The sequence below is a fragment of the Thamnophis elegans genome, chromosome 14 (assembly GCF_009769535.1).
Source record: "Thamnophis elegans isolate rThaEle1 chromosome 14, rThaEle1.pri, whole genome shotgun sequence".
NCBI lineage: Eukaryota > Metazoa > Chordata > Lepidosauria > Squamata > Colubridae > Thamnophis > Thamnophis elegans.
Window position 1 is genome coordinate 46,331,815 of NC_045554.1, and position 18,551 is coordinate 46,350,365.

Genomic DNA, 18,551 nt, shown 5'->3' on the forward strand with positions numbered 1-18,551 from the left:
TCGCTCTCTGTGTGTGTTCCAGCATAACTCTGGAATGCCTTGAACAATTTCAACCAAACTTGGTACACAGATGACTTACTCTCTTGAAAAAAAATACTTTGGGGATAAGACACCCCAACACCCCAAGGGGTGTGTGTTCTGTTAAGATGCAGCCTGTTGTGCCTTAAAATGGCTTCTACCGTACTGCCTTAAATGGCTTCTACTGCACAGCGCAATGGAGTTGCCATGGTAACGGCTTCATAGTACTCCACAAGAGGGCTCCCTCTGGTAAGGGGGAGGAAATCCAACATTAGAAATTACATTTCTGGGAGCAGAGGGAAAACATTTTTAACTAATTCAAAATCAGGGCTCAGGGAGAAGTTGATCTTGCCATCGCCTCTCCAGGAATTGTGGTGACGTTCATGGAAGGAGGGAGGGCAGCACATTCTGCACTTACGTTGCCGTTTGACATCGCCATTCCTGTCTAATAGAGGATCGGGATGAATAAATACTTGGGCAATGCTGGGTTATCAGCTACTTTCTAATAAAATCCCTCCATCTTTTGCTTCTCTTAGATGGGTTCTGTGAATGACTTCCACATACTTGAAGGGAAAACAATTGAGAATGTTTGCACCCTTTGGAAAAAAAAACTGCAGTTAATTATTATATCCAGATAGTTGTGATGGGGTTTGCCAGAACCGTTTATTGGCATTAAAAATATGTCTGATTTCTCTGCCAACTTCCGTCTTTTCTTCCCCAATAGGCTGTCATCATCGTTGTCACAGTAGCGTTTGTCCAGGTACGATGATTGTCCACCTTGGATTATGATTACTGTTAGTAGTAGTCGCAGCAGCCATCCGTGAAGTCATGTCAGTTGTGCTTCTCTTCCTGCAGGAGTATCGCTCTGAAAAATCGCTGGAAGAACTGAACAAGTTAGTTCCACCAGAATGCAGCTGGTAAGCAGGATCCTTGGAAGGTAACTCACTCCTGGAGATGGGAGTACATAGCAATAGCAGTTAGCAGTTAGACATATACCGCTTCATAGGGCTTTCAGCCCTCTCTAAGCGGTTTAAAGAGTCAGCATATTGCCCCCAACAACAATCCGGCTCCTCATTTCACCCACCTCGGAAGGATGGAAGGCTGAGTCAACCCTGAGCCTGGTGAGATTTGAACCGCCGAACTGCAGATAACAGTCAGCTGGCCTGGGTCCTCATTTCACCCACCTCGGAAGGATGGAAGGCTGAGTCAACCTTGAGCCTGGTGATATTTGAACCGCCGAACTGCAGATAACAGTCAGCTGAAGTAGCCTGCAGTATTGCACTCTACCCACTGCGCCACCTCGGCTCTTACATACGGCCCCTTCTTCTCTTCCTTTCTGCTTTGGAAGACTTCTGGCCCCCATCTTTGCAGACAAACTTCATGCAACTTCTGAATTCTGCTCAAGGAACTATCAGCAGCTGAGCTTCTTGTACTCAGCTGGCCAGTTGCTCCAACTTCTTGCCTATGGATCATCCTCTCTGCTGGCTGAATGTGAACAACGATGAAAAACTCCGGCTTCCTTATCAGTATTGGTGATTTATCTATCTGATCTCTGTGTGTGTGTGTGTATTTGCGTGTTTATGTTTGTGTGTATATGTTTCAGAGGTATTACACATACACATATACATACATACACACATACACACAAACATATAATATATACATACATACCAGTGGTGGGATTCAACATTTTTCACTACTAGTTTTGGGGGTGTGGCTTGGTAGGCGTGGCATGGCAAGGATACTGCAAAATCTCCATTCCCTCCTCACTCCAGGGGAAGGATACTGCAAAATTCCCATTCCCTCCCCACTCCAGGGAAAGGATACTGCAAAATTCCCATTCCCTCCTCACTCCAGGGGAAGGATACTGCAAAATTCCCATTCCCTCCCAATCAGCTGAGACTCAGGAAGCAGAGAATAGATGGGGGTGGAGACAGTCAGAGGTGGCATTTGCCGGTTATAGAGCCGAGGTGGCGCAGTGGTTAGGGTGCAGTACTGCAGGCCACTTCAGCTGACTGTTATCTGCAGTTCGGCGGTTCAAATCTCACCGGCTCAAGGTTGACTCAGCCTTCCATCCTTCCGAGGTGGGTGAAATGAGGACCCAGAGTGTGGGGGTGATATGCTGACTCTGTAAACCGCTTAGAGAAGGCTGAAAGCCCTATGAAGCGGTATATAAGTCTAACTGCTATTGCTATTGCTAATCTCACCGGCTCAAGGTTGACTCAGCCTTCCATCCTTCCGAAGTGGGTGAAATGAGGACCCAGACTGTGGGAGCAATATGCTGACTCTGTAAACCACTTAGAGAGGGATGAAAGCCCTATGAAGCGGTATATAAGTCTAACTGCTATTGCTATTGCTAACTACTCAAAATTTCTGCTACTGGTTCTCCAGAACTGGTCAGAACCTGCTGATTTTATGTATGTATGTATGTATGTATGTATGTATGTATGTATTCATCCTTCCTCCTTTCCTTCCTATCTTCATCCACATTCCATTCACAATTGTGCTATGCCATGTGTAACACCTAGCATTTCGTCTGTGTCTCTCTGTAAATCCAGCCTGAGAGAAGGGAAAATGCAACATCTTCTCGCTCGAGAACTTGTGCCAGGAGACGTTGTCTGCCTTGCCATTGGAGATCGCATCCCTGCGGACATAAGACTCACAGAGGTAACGCTCGAGAGACACACAAGGTCCTGAATATCCCCTATAGCAGTGTTTCTCAACCTTGGTGACTTTAAGTCCTGTGGACTTCAACTCCCAGGATTCTGGGAGTTGAAGTCCACAGGACTTAAGGTCACCAAGGTTGAGAAACACTGCCCTATAAGCATGTGATCACGTGAGACAAGCTGAAATAAAATTCAACAGACAGCCCCATGTCAGCGGTTCTTATGATTCTGGACCACTAAGAGTAGGTGAATTGAGAAAGTCCATGCAAAACTCTTGGGTCTGAGTGTCTGGAAAGTGTTTTCAGAGTCCTTACTCCAAGGTTTGGAGATGTAGCACATCATGGCCAAGGAAATGAGCTTCAAGGAGAAAGAGGCCCAGTTGTAGATTCGTTGGGCGCAACTCACTTCTCAACCTCTTTGCTTGGTCATGGAAATTCTGGCCCCAGATGTGGTCGCAATTTGAACACTACCTCTTTGGAAGCTCATGTATTTATTTATTTGACTTCTGTAGTCACCCCGTGTCTTGTGAGAAAGTGACTATGGGTGGTTTAAATGAAAGAGCAGTGTGGACTCAAAACGATTTGGTGATCCAATGCGCTTATCCTGATTTTTCTTTGAAGGTGATCGATCTCCTGGTGGATGAGTCCAGCTTGACTGGGGAAGTGGAACCTTGTAGCAAGAACGATGGCATCTTAGCCACTTCAGGAGACATAATGACTCTCACCAACGTGGTCTTCATGGGAACTCTTGTGAGATACGGCAAGGCTAAAGTGAGTGGCTCTCCGTCTGTCACGTCACGAAGAGAGTTGGCGTGGGTTTTAAGTTCGGTGTGTGCTAGGAGTTGTTTGAGATCTTGACAGTTCAGTTCAGTTCAGTTCAGTTTATTGTATTTGTATGCCGCCCTTTTCCCCCCGAAGGGGGACTCAGGGCGGCTCACAACTCAAACTGGGGAAGGTGGATACAGACAAAAAAATTTAAAAAACAAACATAACAATATATAATTTAAAACTCACAACAGTCATACCATTCGAGACGGGGGCAACAGCTCTTTAGCCCCAGGCCTGTCGGAACAGCCAGGTTTTGAGGGCTTTGCGGAAGGCCTGGAGGGTGGTGAGGGTTCGAATCTCCACGGGGAGTTCGTTCCAGAGGGTCGGAGCAGCCACAGAGAAGGCCCTCCTCCGGGTAGTTGCCAGTCGACACTGGCCGGCGGATGGAATTCGGAGGAGGCCTAATCTGTGGGATCTAATCGGTCTGGTGGAAGTAATTGGTTGGACGTCAATCCTTAGCATCATCATTCCTCCCAGCGTTTGAGAGGTGGGAGTGGTGACATCTGTTTGGAGGCTCTGAGATCCAAATCAGTTCGTCATATCTTGAACCAAGAGAGCTGTAAAACAAGCTGAGCGTTTTTCATTGCAATCATTCTTCCTTGACATAGCTCCCTCTTTGCTGTTGGGAATGTTGATGTTTCATCTGTCTCTGGCTTCCGGGGTAATTTGCTGCTCTGAAGGATGGGAACAACATGATCTTTTCTGGTTTTAAGACCCTGGACCTATTTCTGGACAATTTGAACAAAGGATTAACTCCAGATTTGTTGTGTCGTAGTTACAAACTCTAAGATAGCAAGTAAAAAAACACGCTGGGAGCTATGCGATCTTATCTGATCTTAGACTAACACAGCCAAGCAATAAAAGTGTCAGATCGTTAGTTTTACAACCCACTTAGAAAGAGTCAGGGGGAGATGTTGAAGAGTTCCTTAAAGCGTTTAAGAGATAGAATAACCACCAGCCATAAATCCATTAGAAGGAAAAAAAAAACAATTCGCCGCTAGATTCTTCTGTTCTTTGGTTCCAATTAGCTTAAATTTTAGTACGGACCGTCTCTCTTTGAGTAATAAAATCAGCTTACCAGTTGAATCCATTCATACCATTCTTAGGGGCAACCTGCAGTTTCGGTTAGCATACAGCTAATCCAGAGAGGAATTGGCAGGAGGGGTTAATTCCACACACCCCCGAGACTTGCGATCGTCTCTGAGTTCACTGGATCTCCCCTCATCTTTCACTGTCTTCTACGGGACAGCTAGGGTCCAAAAGACCCGTCCAAATTCCTTCGGAATAGGGGAATTTCAGGAATAGCCTGAAACTCCGTCTTCTCACTGCTAAGCCCCGCCTTCTTCCCTCTTTTTTCTTTTTATTAAAAAGTTTTTTTTTTTATTAAACCCACATTAAAACACGGGACACGGTGTAACCGTCCCGGCAATGCCTTTGCCCCACATACTAGAATATAAAGTCAAATATTATAACCACCATGCTTATTTGCAATCGGTCTATTCAGTAGTTACAAATATGAGAATGTCGTATTTCCATCCATGCTGCTTTGTTCTCGTCTTATACCTTTTCACTGTTACGATGTCATACACAATTCTAATCTCCATTCTATAAACCTTAGCCGTTGCTCTTTTCTTATTTGTTCCAACCGATCGATAAAATTTATCCCAGGTCTTATCATATTCTGATTCATCTTTGTTCTTCAATTCCCAGGTCAATTTATCCATTTCAGCACAAATCAGAATTTTCCTAATGACTTCCTCGTCTTGTTTTTCCAATTTTGGGCAAAGTCAATTCTTGCTGCCGTAATAATATGTATTTAATAATTACTTATTAATTATTAATATAATTTATTAATTATAAATTACTTAATAGTAGATTACCCCCTTGTTATGTTTATCATTTATGATTCCCAAAAGAAATAGTTTTGGTTTGAGAGAACCTTCCGAAATAGTTCTCTCTTGAGGATGCTACGTGGTTTTGTACTGTGGGCTTGATGAGTTCCTTTCTGATTCATCAGCTGTAGGACCTACACACAATGAAGAGATGGGCTTCCTTCCTTCTCAAATATGAAGCCTGACTAAATCAGCCAGAACTAAATCTATAGAACTAGAAGAGACCGAATTCACTACCGGTAGAAATGGGCCACTCTGGGGTTCAAAATTGATATTTTTCATCAGATGTTGGCCTGGTGGATGGCTCTCCCAAGCGGTGAACCATGGAATTGCATGGTGGAAGCTTCTGAAATATAAAACTATACACAGAAGTCAATGTATCCCCTTGAGTAGAAAGAGATGTAAGAATATATTTGTTAAGGGGGGAAGAAACCCTCCTTTTTGAGCATGTCTCCATGGTCTTGGTTCCTCCACTTCTGAATCTAGATTTCTTCCCTGTATCCCAGCTTCTTCTGGACTTTAGGAGTCTGACCTTCTTCTCGAGAAAATCTCCCTTAAGACGTAAAGTCTGTGTTTTGTACAACACTGGATCATAAACTAGCCATCCCTATTTAAGTTATCTTGTAGTACAAAGCTTGCCCACACAATTCGGTCACGGTTCAACATGTTGTGTGAATCCAGCATATTGGGTGTATTGAATAAACTATATTCCCAACACCATGGATTTGTGTTCATTGTTCCTACAGCCGTCAACTACTACGGGGAAAAAATATGCCACAGTTAATATGAAGGGGAAAGCTTTAGCTAGGAGAGGAAAATTATTTAATTAATTTGGAAACAGAAAAAATGAGAGGCTCTTTACCCTACTAGATCAGTAGTCCTGATTTAAAGCTTTTAGCTCAGTAAAAAGAGGTCCCTTAAAATTGCATTTAGCAATAGCAATAGCAGTTAGACTTATATACCACTTCATAGGGCTTTCAGCCCTCTCTAAGCTGTTTATAGAGTCAGCATATATTGCCCCCACAGTCTGGGTCCTCATTTCACCCCCCTCGGAAGGATGGAAGGCTGAGTCAACCTTGAGCCGGTGAGATTAGAACCGCTGAAGTGCAGGTAACAGTCAGCTGAAGTGGCCTGCAGTACTGCACCCTAACCACTGCGCCACCTCAGCTCTCTTGTAGTTGTATTTGTAGTTGTTGCAGAACTTACATAATTGCCCACCCCCAGATGTTTTGGAAGTATACAAGGGGCTGGGGAGAATAAGGTGTGATAGATTCCCTACGTTATTTCAGAAAAGGGTCTGCAACTTTGGACTGTGAATTTCGGAATGGAACCAAAGAGTCACCTTTGGATAGATACCATTTTCGAACCTCTTTTTTCTTCTGCAGGGGATTGTTATTGGAACCGGTGAAAACTCACAGTTTGGGGAAGTCTTCAAAATGATGCAAGAGGAAGAGGTAAGACAAGGCAGAGAAACGGACTCTGAGCATGTCGTTCTCAACTCAAAGCCAAGATGTTCCTTTGAAAACCTGCCTTCATTTGTCCTGTGGGTTAGATTTCAGTTGCCACTCCATTCAGGATGACCAGATTGGGGGGAGGAGGGGGGGGAAGGTGTTGACATAGTTAGCTGTTGTGACTCAGCAGAAGTTTGCTGTGAGTTGAGTTGGGATGCAGGAATAACAATGCAGCTGGGCCTCGTTAGTGTGGTCTTCTGGAGATAAAAGGACTGATAGGGCCACGCCCTGGTTGCAGAAGTCAACGTTCATTCGTTCGTTCGTGGTTCGTCGTTCATCGATCGTGGTTTGTTTGTGAGAGGCACTTGGATAAGTGATTTGCTTTCTTTCTGTAAACCTGGTGTTGCTGTATTAGCTTTGTTTTTGCATTCTGCTGCGTAACCTTTTTGCCAGAGACATTATTTATGTTTATTTTGGGCTCGCAGCCAGCGTGAGCCAGGACTGATAAAGTTATTTCCTTTTAAGTCTGTCTGACTGTCGTCTGTGAACGAGCGAAGAAGGGGGGGGGGGTCAGAACAGTTAGCAACAACACATGACAAAACATAAAAGGAAGCTGCAGCAACTTGGCGTAAATCTACTACAGCCACAACCACATACAGCTTGCAAAAATTCAGGCTAGAGTGGACCATCTATGGCCAGGACAGCATATCATTCAATTTCTGTGGGATCTAGAATTTCAGGGACAATTTTAAGATATTTGTCCTTGATGGCTATACAGGTCAGGTATACTTCTACTAGACGGTTATAACAACAGAAACTTGCGACTCTGAATGTACTTCCTGAGCACTGATGATGTTACCTAGTTGGTTAAAGAAACATCTACAAGGAAACAACCAAACTCAGAGGGCACCAAGAAGCCCACAGTTCAATCATGAGCTATAAATATTCTCTTCTATTAGTACCATCATCTCCTTTATCTTTGTGTCAATTAAGGAGGGGCATTCTGAAATTGGCCAAATTTAAGCCCCTCTTATCTGACCATTGCCTTGGGAACAGCTCTTCTTCCTGTTCTTCAAGATTCCCTCTACATAGAGCCAAGTAGGACTTTACATATGACAAATAGCACTTTGAGTCACACTTGGAAGCTTACTGGCAGCCAGTGCCGATACGGTGATATTGTTATTGTGTGGCCAATCCGTTTGATAGATTTCTTTCCTGTCTTTTGCCCTTCTACCTCCATTTCTTCCTTCCTTCTGGTCGAATGCATCAAGACTCCAAAGACCCCGTTGCAGAGAAACATGGATAAATTGGGGAAACAGCTTACTATTGCTTCCCTCGGGATCATTGGTGAGTTCTACTTTTTTTTTTCTCTCGAAAAGCTTTGGAGACTATATCGGCTGTTTCAGTCTTCCACTGTCCTCATCGGTGTTTCTCAACCTCATCGACTTGAAGATGTGTGGACTTCAACAAGGTTGGCTGGGGAATTCTGAGAATTGAAGTCCACACATCTTTTAAGTTGATGAGGTTGAGAAATAGTGATCAACATGAAATGGGGGGCTTTGACATAACCCTCTTTAGATGTTCATATCTAAATGATCAGAAAGTTGAGAAATAGATTATTACATGAAACGAGGTGTTTTGATTCTCCTCTTGAGCTACTTATGTGTTCTGACTGAGGCTTCCTGAGAGCATGAAGCAGACTCCTGGTCCCGACAAAAAACCCTTTTATTAATTTACTGTGAATTCTGCTCATTCACATCCAGCAAAGTCTTTCAAGGGAGGATTTATAGTCACAGACCCAATCTGGCTTGGAGAGCTGCCAGGCCAATATATGCGAAACTTGGCAAGGAGTCTTGGAAGGGCCACGAACCAATGAAGCGAACTAATTGTCTCCTGCAAACTCCACTCCCCTTTTGCTCCTGTTTTATTTCTTCTGGGAGGGGCTATTTACCGTCCACCTGTGGCCTTCCTCCCTAGTCGACCCCTGTTCTTTAGATGTTCTCTTCGTCTGGCCACTCTGCGCATGTGCACACTGGGAACAGGCTCCAGCTGTTCCTCTGCCTCACTGATGTCTGACTCTGAAGGCAGCTGATAACTGGCATAGGGCTCTGGCCCCCTCTCTGCCTCCGACACAGGGTCCTCATCAGAGCCTTCTCCAGACACCAGGACTGGCCCATGTTCCTCCCCAACCTCCTCACTGTCCGAATCTGCTGCCAGCTCTGCTTGTCACTGGGGAGCCACAAAATTATGTTTGTGGGTACGATCAGAAAAATAAGCTATTTTTTTTAGCAAGGCCTCGGTTACTTTGCCAGATCTGTGATGCGATGGAATAAATAGGGATGGTATCAATGTTTTTCAAGGTTTACTCATGCTGATCGGCTGGCTGCAAGGGAAACATCTCCTTGATATGTTCACCATTGGAGTGAGGTAAGTTTGAGAGAGATTTCTTCCACATGTAGGCGTAGCATGTTGAATTATCAAATGTCCCGAAGCCGAGTTGACTTGCTGAGACTTGGTTTTGTTGAACTATACTTGGTTAAAAAAATCATGATGACTTGATTATGACTTCAGGGAATCCACAGTAGTTGGGAATCACTCATCATGCTAGGTCAAAGCCAGATATACCATGTTATGAATCAGTGTGACATGCAAACTTTCTCATAGAGTCAAAAAGGGACATAGCTAATGGACTTCCAGCTCAGTGAAGAAATTCCTGTGCTGTCCAGCCTCTAATTTAAGACCAGTGCAGAGGACGGATGTTCTCAAAAGTCTTCTCATCTTTAATAAATTTCAATAGATTTTTTTTTTCTAACTGGCTTCCTCTGGATATATTGTATGACAATTCCCAACAATTCTCAACCCTGAAGCGGACCTGGCTGACATTTTTGTGGCTTCAGGGTTTCCACAAGACAGAAGAGGGGACAGGGAAGGGGAAATAGGAAGCTAGGGTTTTTCAGTCAAAACAAAAGGTTTTCTTGCGGGTACCAAGGTCATTCCAACAGGTGGCTGGGAGAGGAGGAGCAAAGTAACCAAGCAATCATCCAGCACCTCTACTGGATAATGTGACCTATGACTTGGGGAAAGGGGGAAACTTTCACTTTTAATCAGGTGGAAACCGTGGGAACTTTCAGAGTCGGTTTTCACCAGTTGTGCCAATATGAGGTATCCAAATAAATTGTTCTTTGAGGAATCTCCCTGCCTCGGAGTTCTGACATTAATGGGTACATTGGTTCCACCACAAATCCGCGAAGCCCTTATCTGTGGAGACATAAGCGCGAAGACTAATTCGCGCCGTTCTAAGCGCTAAGGAAAAACGCGACCCTACCGCGATGACATAATCGCGGAGGGCAAATTCACGCATTCCCAAGCACTCAGTACCCTAAACCTAACCCTAACCCTAACCCTAAAACAAACCCCTAAACCTAATCCTAACGCTTACCTTAATTGAAGTCGGCTTTCTGCCGCGGCGCCGTTTTAAAGCGCCCTTCTGTTGCCGCGCTGTTGTCGCGGCGGTGATGACGCGCGGTGATGACGTCGTGGCTTTAGTGCCGCGATTTTATCACCGCAATTTTGACGAGCGCGGTTTTGTCGTGCCACGGGTACATTACCTGGAACCTTGACAGTAGAGACATCTGCTCAAGACAGTAGAACTAGAAGTCTTCTTGAAAAGTCAACTTCGACCTAATAGTCTTCCCTGGAATAGACATGCCACAAAACCCTGCATTCCTGGGTCATTTATCCGTATCCATTGGTCATGGCCCAATCTTCTATCTGTATTCTAGAATGAGGGTTCTGGAGCAAGTTGATGCTTGGGTATACTTCCTTGCAGGAAGAGGTAGTGGTGTGTAACATCAGTGGTAAATGATTGTGTGTGCGCAGCTTGGCGGTGGCTGCCATCCCCGAAGGCCTGCCCATCGTCGTCACGGTGACGCTAGTACTGGGCGTCTTGAGAATGGCCAAGAAGCAAGTCATCGTGAAGAAGTTGCCCATAGTGGAAACTCTAGGTGAGTCGGAACAATTCCATGTTGTGGGTAAAACTGGTAATAATAGGGAATATCCTGCAATTGAATTTACTAGCACCCAGGTTAATTCAACTGTGACAGTTTCTATTATTTTAATTAAGGTGATTCCATGAGCGCTGATATTAATTTTAAAGTTTGTCCTTCGTCTTCCGGGTCTTCCTCATTACGAATAGAACTGTACGTAGCTATTTTTGAAAGCAGTATTCATTTAAAATTATCAGATTGGCTTGAATTTCTGTGTGGGATATGTTAAAATACTTCTTGGTAGTATATGGAGCAAATTTTTCATTTGGAAAAATACTAAAGAGCTTTAAAGTTTGGCAATACATTTCTTCAGAGACTTGCATTTGCAAAGGGATGGATACGCCAATAAATAATCTGAAAAAGGAGAAATGTTCAGATTTAATTTTTTCCTTCATAATTAACTGAAGGAATGTATTTTAAATGCATGAGCAGCACTCACGTATTTTAAAAATTGCACACTTCTTTCTCCTTCCTTAATTTTTCTTCTTTCATTTAATCCTTCTCGCTTCCTTCACTCCCCCTGTTCCTTCTGTTTCCTTCCTTCCTTCCCTCCTTCCTTCCTTCCTTCCTTCCTTCCCCAGTAAAAGAGGTTAAATGCAGCATTTTCTGTAATCCCCAAGACTGCTTGGAGGGCATAATTTGAAGAATGATCACTGGATTTCAGGAACGCTGAAGAGAACATAATTTAAAAAGTCTCTAGGAGGGTACAGATCTAATATTAAAAGCCTGGAATGGCCATCTGTTAGACATTTATAGGAGGGGGGGGACTACCATAAGAAGCAAATGAAAATAGACAATACAATGAGTGCTCCTGACCAGAGGACATTAATTCCAGGTAGAGAGAAGAATTAGTGATTCCTCCTCATGATTTAGACCCGAGAAGATATCTTTTATTAGTTCAAGCAGTCTGCAAATTGCAAACGATATAGGTTTTCCTGGAGATAATAACCCTTCAGAATCACGTTGGGAGAAGGTTAGATGAAGGCGATAAAATTAATAACATTTTCTAGCACAAGAGGGAATTGATGGCTGCTGGCTTAGTGGTTTTTAAATGGGGGCAGACATATAGGATAAATCTTTTAGGTGGCCTCTGATATGAGGTGGCCATCTTTTCTGGTGGGTCTCGTGAAGTTTACCTACATTGCCACCCTAAGACAGAAAATAGAATAGAATAGGAATAGAAATAGAATAGAAATAGAATAGAATAGAATAGAATAGAATAGGAATAGAAATAGAATAGAAATAGAATAGAAATAGAATAGAAATAGAATAGAAATAGAATAGAAATAGAATAGAAATAGAATAGAAATAGAATAGAAATAGAATAGAAATAGAATAGAATAGAAATAGAATAGAATAAAATAGAGTTGGAAGGGGCCTTGGAGATCTTGGGCAGGAAACCCTAAACCATTTCAGACAAATAGTTAGACTGGGTCAAATAGAATACAGAATAACAGTTTTGGAAGGGACTTTGGATGTCTTCTAGTCCAATCTCCAGGGACTCTGCTTCAGGCAAATGTCCCTTCTCTCCTTTAAAACCTTCAGAGTTAGAGCATCCACCACTTCGGGAGGTAAGTTTTTCTACTAATTACCTGTTCTCAAGGTCAGGGAATTTCTCCTTAGTTCTAGGTTGCTTCTCTCCTAAATTATTTTCTATCCATTTCCACGTGTCTTCTGGTGCTTTGGAGAATAGCTGGACTCCCTCTTCTTTGTGGCAACCCCTGAGATATTGGAATGCTGCTATCATGTCTCCCTTAGTCCTTCTTTTCATGAAACTAGACATACCGAGTTCCTGCAACCGTTCTTCATATGTTTTAGTCTCCAGTCCCCTAATTATCTCTGCACTCTTTCTGGAGTCTCCACATCTTTTCTACATTTCTTTTTGTCCTTTTGAAAAAAACGAATCAATGACTCTAAACTTCTTGTTTTAAGATTGGAAGACGTGTCTTTCAGGGTTAGCTGACCTGTGCCGTTATGGGGTTAATGATAACAATATTTATTTGATAACAGTGTTTATTTCCTGCAGCATTCAGAAATCTCATCCAAAACTCTTATCCTTCTGCCTAGCCACCCTTTCATTTTGCCAACTGATCTCTTGCGATAATACATAAATATAAATATAAAAAAGTTAGACAACTTAATTCTTTGGTAATTGGAGGGTCCGCCTCAGTTACTAACATAAGACCCAGTTTGGACAAATTCTTCCTTCTCAGGCTGTTGCAATGTGATTTGCTCTGATAAGACTGGAACTCTGACAACCAACGAGATGACTGTGACTCAGCTTGTGACCTCCGATGGATTTAAGGCAGAGGTACTCCAGATGTTTCCTCAGCACTAATGGGTTTCATCTTAGCCATTCTTGTCTAATGCCTTAGACTGGATATTTTTGTAATGTGGTCCATACCTGTCCTAGGGAACGTGGTGGCTCAGTGGTCAAGATGCTGAGGGTGTCGATCGAAAGGTCGGAAGTTCGGCGGTTCAAATTCTCCCGTTCGAGCTCCCGTGACTTGTCCCAGCTTCTGCCAACCTAGCAGTTCGAAAGCACGTAAAAAGTGCAAGTAGAAAAATAGGAACCACCTTTGGTGGGAAGGGAACAGCGTTCCGTGCGCCTTCGGCATTGAGTCATGCCGGCCACATGACCACGGAGACGTCTTCGGACAGCGCTGGCTCTTCGGCTATGAAATGGAGATGAGCACTGCCCCTTAAAGTCGGGAATTACTAGCACATATGTGCGAGGGGAACCTTTACTTTTATATACCTGTCCTACTCACAGGCACTAATTATTTGTTTCCATCCCAAATTTCCTTGATTTATGACTTTTCCCATTGTCCAAATTCTTTCAAAAGAGAGAACTGAGTTCTAATCAAGATTTCATCTTTGTAATGTAGATAGAAATGGTTGGCTGTTCCTTGGGCTATTTCTTTACATTCCTTCTCACTGGTTTATATTCTTCCAGGTGAGTGGAGTTGGATATAACAGAGAAGGGAGCGTGTGCCTTTTGCCATCTAAAGAAGTCGTCAAAGGATTTTCAAACATCTCAGTGGGAAAACTTGTGGAGGTAAATTATTTGATTACTTCAAATAACAGGTTATTCCGATAACCTGTTATTACTAGTAACAGTGCCTTGAGGGATGAAAACAAACGCAGCATTTTCAGAATATCAGAATGCTGCTTGTGAAGTTTCATTTCCAGTCCTGAGGCATGCATAAAATATTTTTATTTACTTATAAAATCATTTCCAAGGCCTCTGGGGCAGCTGAAGGACCTTGAACAACAAGAATAGGATAGAAACTCTAATTGGGAATAAAAGACATGAACTGAGCATTTTTTTAAAAGTCCATGCTGAACAGAAAAGCTTTACCATCTAAATCTCAATCCGTATTTTTTTTAAAAAAAAGTTCTGTCCACAAAAATGGTTTCCCCTATAAACGACAACATATTTGCAGCCAATAACAGATTGCTGGAGATATGCTGTTCTTCTTTTCTTAAGAGGTTCCTTTAAAGTAAAGCAAAATTTCGTGACGCGCAAAGTGTTTATTTATTGGAGGAAGGTTAACTTTCGAGGACTGGCTCACGGTTTGAGAGCTCATGCTCGAATCAAGTTGAACCCAGAGCTGTGATTCGTTCACCACTTTCTGCACTCCCTAAAAGCTGGAATGAAACTTTTGCAGGCTGGTTGTGTCGCCAACAACGCCATGATCAGGAAGGCAGCAGTGATGGGTCAACCCACAGAAGGAGCCCTCCTTGCCTTGGCCATGAAGGTAAGGTCCTTCATACAACTTACATATTTTTAAATTTCATTGGGTTTTGTTTAATCTGAAAATGCATACAGGTAGGCCCTTGCTGTACTCCAAAGGTCAAGATGGGAAAACATTTAGCATTTAGTATTCTAATGATTGTGAGATTTAAAAAAATGAATCGATCAGGATAAGCAGTTGTCTGTGTATTATGGAGTCCACCATTTCTTCTTAATTTTCCTTCAAAGGATTGGAATGTCGTCAGTTAGCAATAGCAATAGAAATAGCAGTTAGACTTATATACCGCTTCATAGGGCTTTCAGCCCTCTCTAAGCGGTTTACAGAGTCAGCATATCGCCCTCACAGTCTGGGTCCTCATTTCACCCACCTGGGAAGGATGGAAGGCTGAGTCAACCTTCAGCCGGTGAGATTAGAACCGCTGAACTGCAGATAACAGTCAGCTGACGTGGCCTGCAGTACTGCACCCTAACCACTGCGCCACCTCGGTGTAAAAATACACACGTGCCTTTGTTTTAAATGGAATGACAACTGTATAAGAACCATGAATGTAAAAAAAAAGAATAATAACTATGTGAATGTATACCTATAATTGTATATAGATAACAAAAAACAAAAACAAAACTTTATATTAAAAAAAATACACACATGCATTGGGCACACGCAATATCCAATGAATTTGAATAACGCCACATAATCTTGACCCCCCCACCAGTGGTGGGATTCAGCCAGTTCGCACCTATTTGGGAGAACCGGTTGGTAACTTTCTAAGTAGTTCAGAGAACCGATTGTTGGAAGAAATCTCCTTTTGTTTTATTCCACTTTACAGGGCTAATCCTGTAAGGAAGGCAGGAAGGAAACATTCTGGTGTTGCTTCCAGCCTCATCTTGATTGCCCTGCTTACAGAAACTGACTCTCCGGTTAACCCTTATTACATTGTAACAGCTAAGGCGAAGTGCCCATCCACCTGAGTGACAGTGACTTGGCCACGCCCACATGATCACTTGACCACCGAGCCCCGCCTACCCAGCTGGTCATTAGGGCAGAGAACCGGTTGTTAAATTATTTGATTTGTATTGATCTACTCTAGTTCAAACAATAGTCCTGAGTAATGAATTCGTGTTGACATTGGTTCACCGACAAAAGGGCGAACGACAAAACCGCGCCCGACTAAACCGCGGGGACAAAACCGCAAGTTCTAAAGCGCTCCGATGAATGAGCGCTGAATCGCGGCGACAAGAGCGCAGCAACAGAAGCGCGCTGTAAAACTAAACCTAACCCTAAACCTAACCCTAAACCTAACCCTTACCTTAACTTAAATCGCCCTTTTGTCGGCGCGCTGTTGTAAAGCGCCCTTCTGTCGCCATGCTGTTGTTGCCGCGCCTGTTGTCAGCGCGTTGATGACATCGCGGTTTTAGTGACACGGTTTTGTCGGCGCGCTTTTGTCGGGTCACGGTTGACATTCTGTCCTTCTCTTATCTGCTTTAGATGGACCTGGGTGATATAAACGATCGTTACCTGCGGACAAAAGAAATCCCCTTTAGCTCAGAGCAAAAATGGATGGCTGTGAAGTGTGCTTCGAAAAATCAGGTATACATACGAAAGTAAACTGTGTGGGTTTTAGCTGCCTCCAAGCTTAGCAATTACAAGAAGAAATCATTTGTGGGTAGGAATCTCTTCCAGTTAAAGGCATGTTGTCAATTTTATAGCCCATGGTTTTTCCTCTCAACTCCTTTTGAGGAAAGCTCAGCAGAGTTGACCCAAATTGACTTGATGGCCTTCAAGGGTCGGGGATACGGCAAACCCAGAGGACTTTCGAAACACGGTGCTCAGTTTTCCTATATTCTTGTGGAATTCAAACCACTGTTGTGGCCCACCAGTGGCCAGCAGGAGATTCGGACAGTGAGGAGGTTGGGGAGGAACATGGGCCAGTCCTGGTGTCTGGAGAAGGCTCTGATGAGGGCTCTGTGTCGGAGGCAGAGAGGGGGCCAGGGCCGTCTGGCAATTATCAGCTGCCTCCAGAGCCTCTGGAGCCTGACATCAGTGAGGCAGAAGAACAACGGGAGCCTGTTCCCAGTGTGTACATGCGCAGAGCTGCCAGAAGGCAAGAACAATTAAGAAAACAAGGTCAACTTGGGAGTAAGGCTTGGAGATGATTGGCCCCTCCCATAAGACATAAAAGAGGAGTGACTGGGACGTGAGCTTTTGCAGGAAGCAATTAGTTCATCTGGTCGGTTCAAGCTTTGAGAAGTTCTGTTTGTGTGCTAAGTTTGGCCTTGCTCTGCATTTGGCAATTAGGTCTCTGGCAGCATTCCAGGGAAGATAAGGTGGGTGTTTATCAATCTTCCCCTGAAATACTATGGCAACTCAAGCAGACATCTGTCCGAATCTTCACAGGCTGTTTGTGAAGCCTTGCGGACTTAATGACCATAATTTACAGCCGTATAAATAAAAGAGGGTTTTGGGGGACTAAAATTGTGATTTATGCTTTCTCAGGAAGCTTAGTTCAGAGCAACCACATCCTAAACCAACATCAAATTAACTACGACATAGCTTAGCATGAAGGTTTGCTATCTCCGAAACATGCTAAGATGGAGAAACAAAATATTTTCTTTCTTAATATGGTATAGCATGCCATCATCATCATCATCATCTTTTAATGATCATACAATCCCTTGCGGGATGAACTCAGCGCAACTGAATAGAGCTGAGTACTTACTGGCCAGATGCCCTTCCTGTCGCCAATGTGGAGTTTTGTTCAGCAGATATATTCTCATCGTGCCGAGAGAGAGAACTATCTGCCTCTACCCAGGATTGAACTCACAGCCTCCTGATTGTGAGGTGGGAGCTCCACCTCTAGGCCACTGCACCACTCATGGTATAGCATGCCATGTTTTAAAGATATTGTGTATGTAATGTGTTGTGGCCCAGCAGGAGCCGTTGGAGCTGCCACCAGACTCCGACAGCGAGGGGCCCTCTGAGTCGGCTCTGGAGGATGTGGAGGACCCTGGACAGGGTTCCAACTCCGAGCAGGGCGCAGAGAGGCTGGTTGGCCACCAGGAGGCGCCTGAGCCTTGGACCAGTGGGGAGGAGACACGGGAGAGTGATCCGGACGTCAGCAGTGGGGAGGAGACAAGGGAGTTGTTTCTGGATGCCCCGCACCGGAGAGCTAATAGGCGTAAGGAACAATTACGCAATTACAGGAGGTAATTGCACTCAGCTGGTGGTCATTGGGCTCCTCTCCAGACTATAAAAGGACTGCTTGTGTACACGTCCCTCTTGCAGAAGTCAACACAGGAACTAATGTCGGAGAACATTATTGTGAGCTTGGCAGGCTGGATTGCTGCCAAGCCTTATCTGTGTTGGATTGCTGCCCAAGCTTGTCTGTGCCGGTTTGCTGCCAAGGACCTGTCTGTCTGTTAATTAAATGCCATAACTTATCTTTGGCTTGGAGTGTGTGTTGGTGTGGGACGAGGGGGGTCAGAACAGTAATGTATAATAGAATCAAACCAACCACTTAATTTAGGGTGTAAAAAGGTCCACGGTTCTAAACGTTCTCTTGGTGGCATCTTCCACCTTCTCCTTTCCCAGGATCAGGAAGACATCTACTTCATGAAAGGGGCCTTCAAAGAGGTGATGCAGCATTGCACCACGTTCAACAATGGAGGGATTGCTCTGCCATTGACTCCCCAACAGAAAGCTTCCTACGCCCAAGAAGAAAAGCGCATGGGTTCCCTTGGCTTGCGAGGTCAGTCCCTACCTGTGCCTCATTTTACCCCAATCCTACGTCCTCAGCAAATGAAGGTTCTTGAGCAAAAAAAGTCTTTAGTCGTCTAAGGAAAACAGCTCCACACTAAGGATAAAGGTAAAGGTAAAGGTTCCCCTCACACATATGT

General features: G+C 43.9%; 1 protein-coding gene across 1 annotated transcript in view; it reads left to right on the plus strand.

Moving 5' to 3' along the window:
• The window catches only part of ATP2C2 (ATPase secretory pathway Ca2+ transporting 2), a 46,793-nt gene that overhangs the window by 11,809 nt on the left and 16,433 nt on the right, over positions 1 to 18,551 (plus strand). Inside the window, exons 5-17 of the mRNA XM_032230542.1 lie at positions 743 to 778; positions 874 to 935; positions 2,577 to 2,685; positions 3,305 to 3,454; positions 6,789 to 6,857; positions 8,126 to 8,201; positions 9,215 to 9,281; positions 10,734 to 10,858; positions 13,114 to 13,211; positions 13,857 to 13,958; positions 14,572 to 14,661; positions 16,144 to 16,245; positions 18,247 to 18,403. Of these exons, the coding sequence (XP_032086433.1) occupies positions 743 to 778; positions 874 to 935; positions 2,577 to 2,685; positions 3,305 to 3,454; positions 6,789 to 6,857; positions 8,126 to 8,201; positions 9,215 to 9,281; positions 10,734 to 10,858; positions 13,114 to 13,211; positions 13,857 to 13,958; positions 14,572 to 14,661; positions 16,144 to 16,245; positions 18,247 to 18,403 (1,243 nt within the window). The remainder of the gene's footprint in view (positions 1 to 742; positions 779 to 873; positions 936 to 2,576; positions 2,686 to 3,304; positions 3,455 to 6,788; positions 6,858 to 8,125; positions 8,202 to 9,214; positions 9,282 to 10,733; positions 10,859 to 13,113; positions 13,212 to 13,856; positions 13,959 to 14,571; positions 14,662 to 16,143; positions 16,246 to 18,246; positions 18,404 to 18,551) is intronic.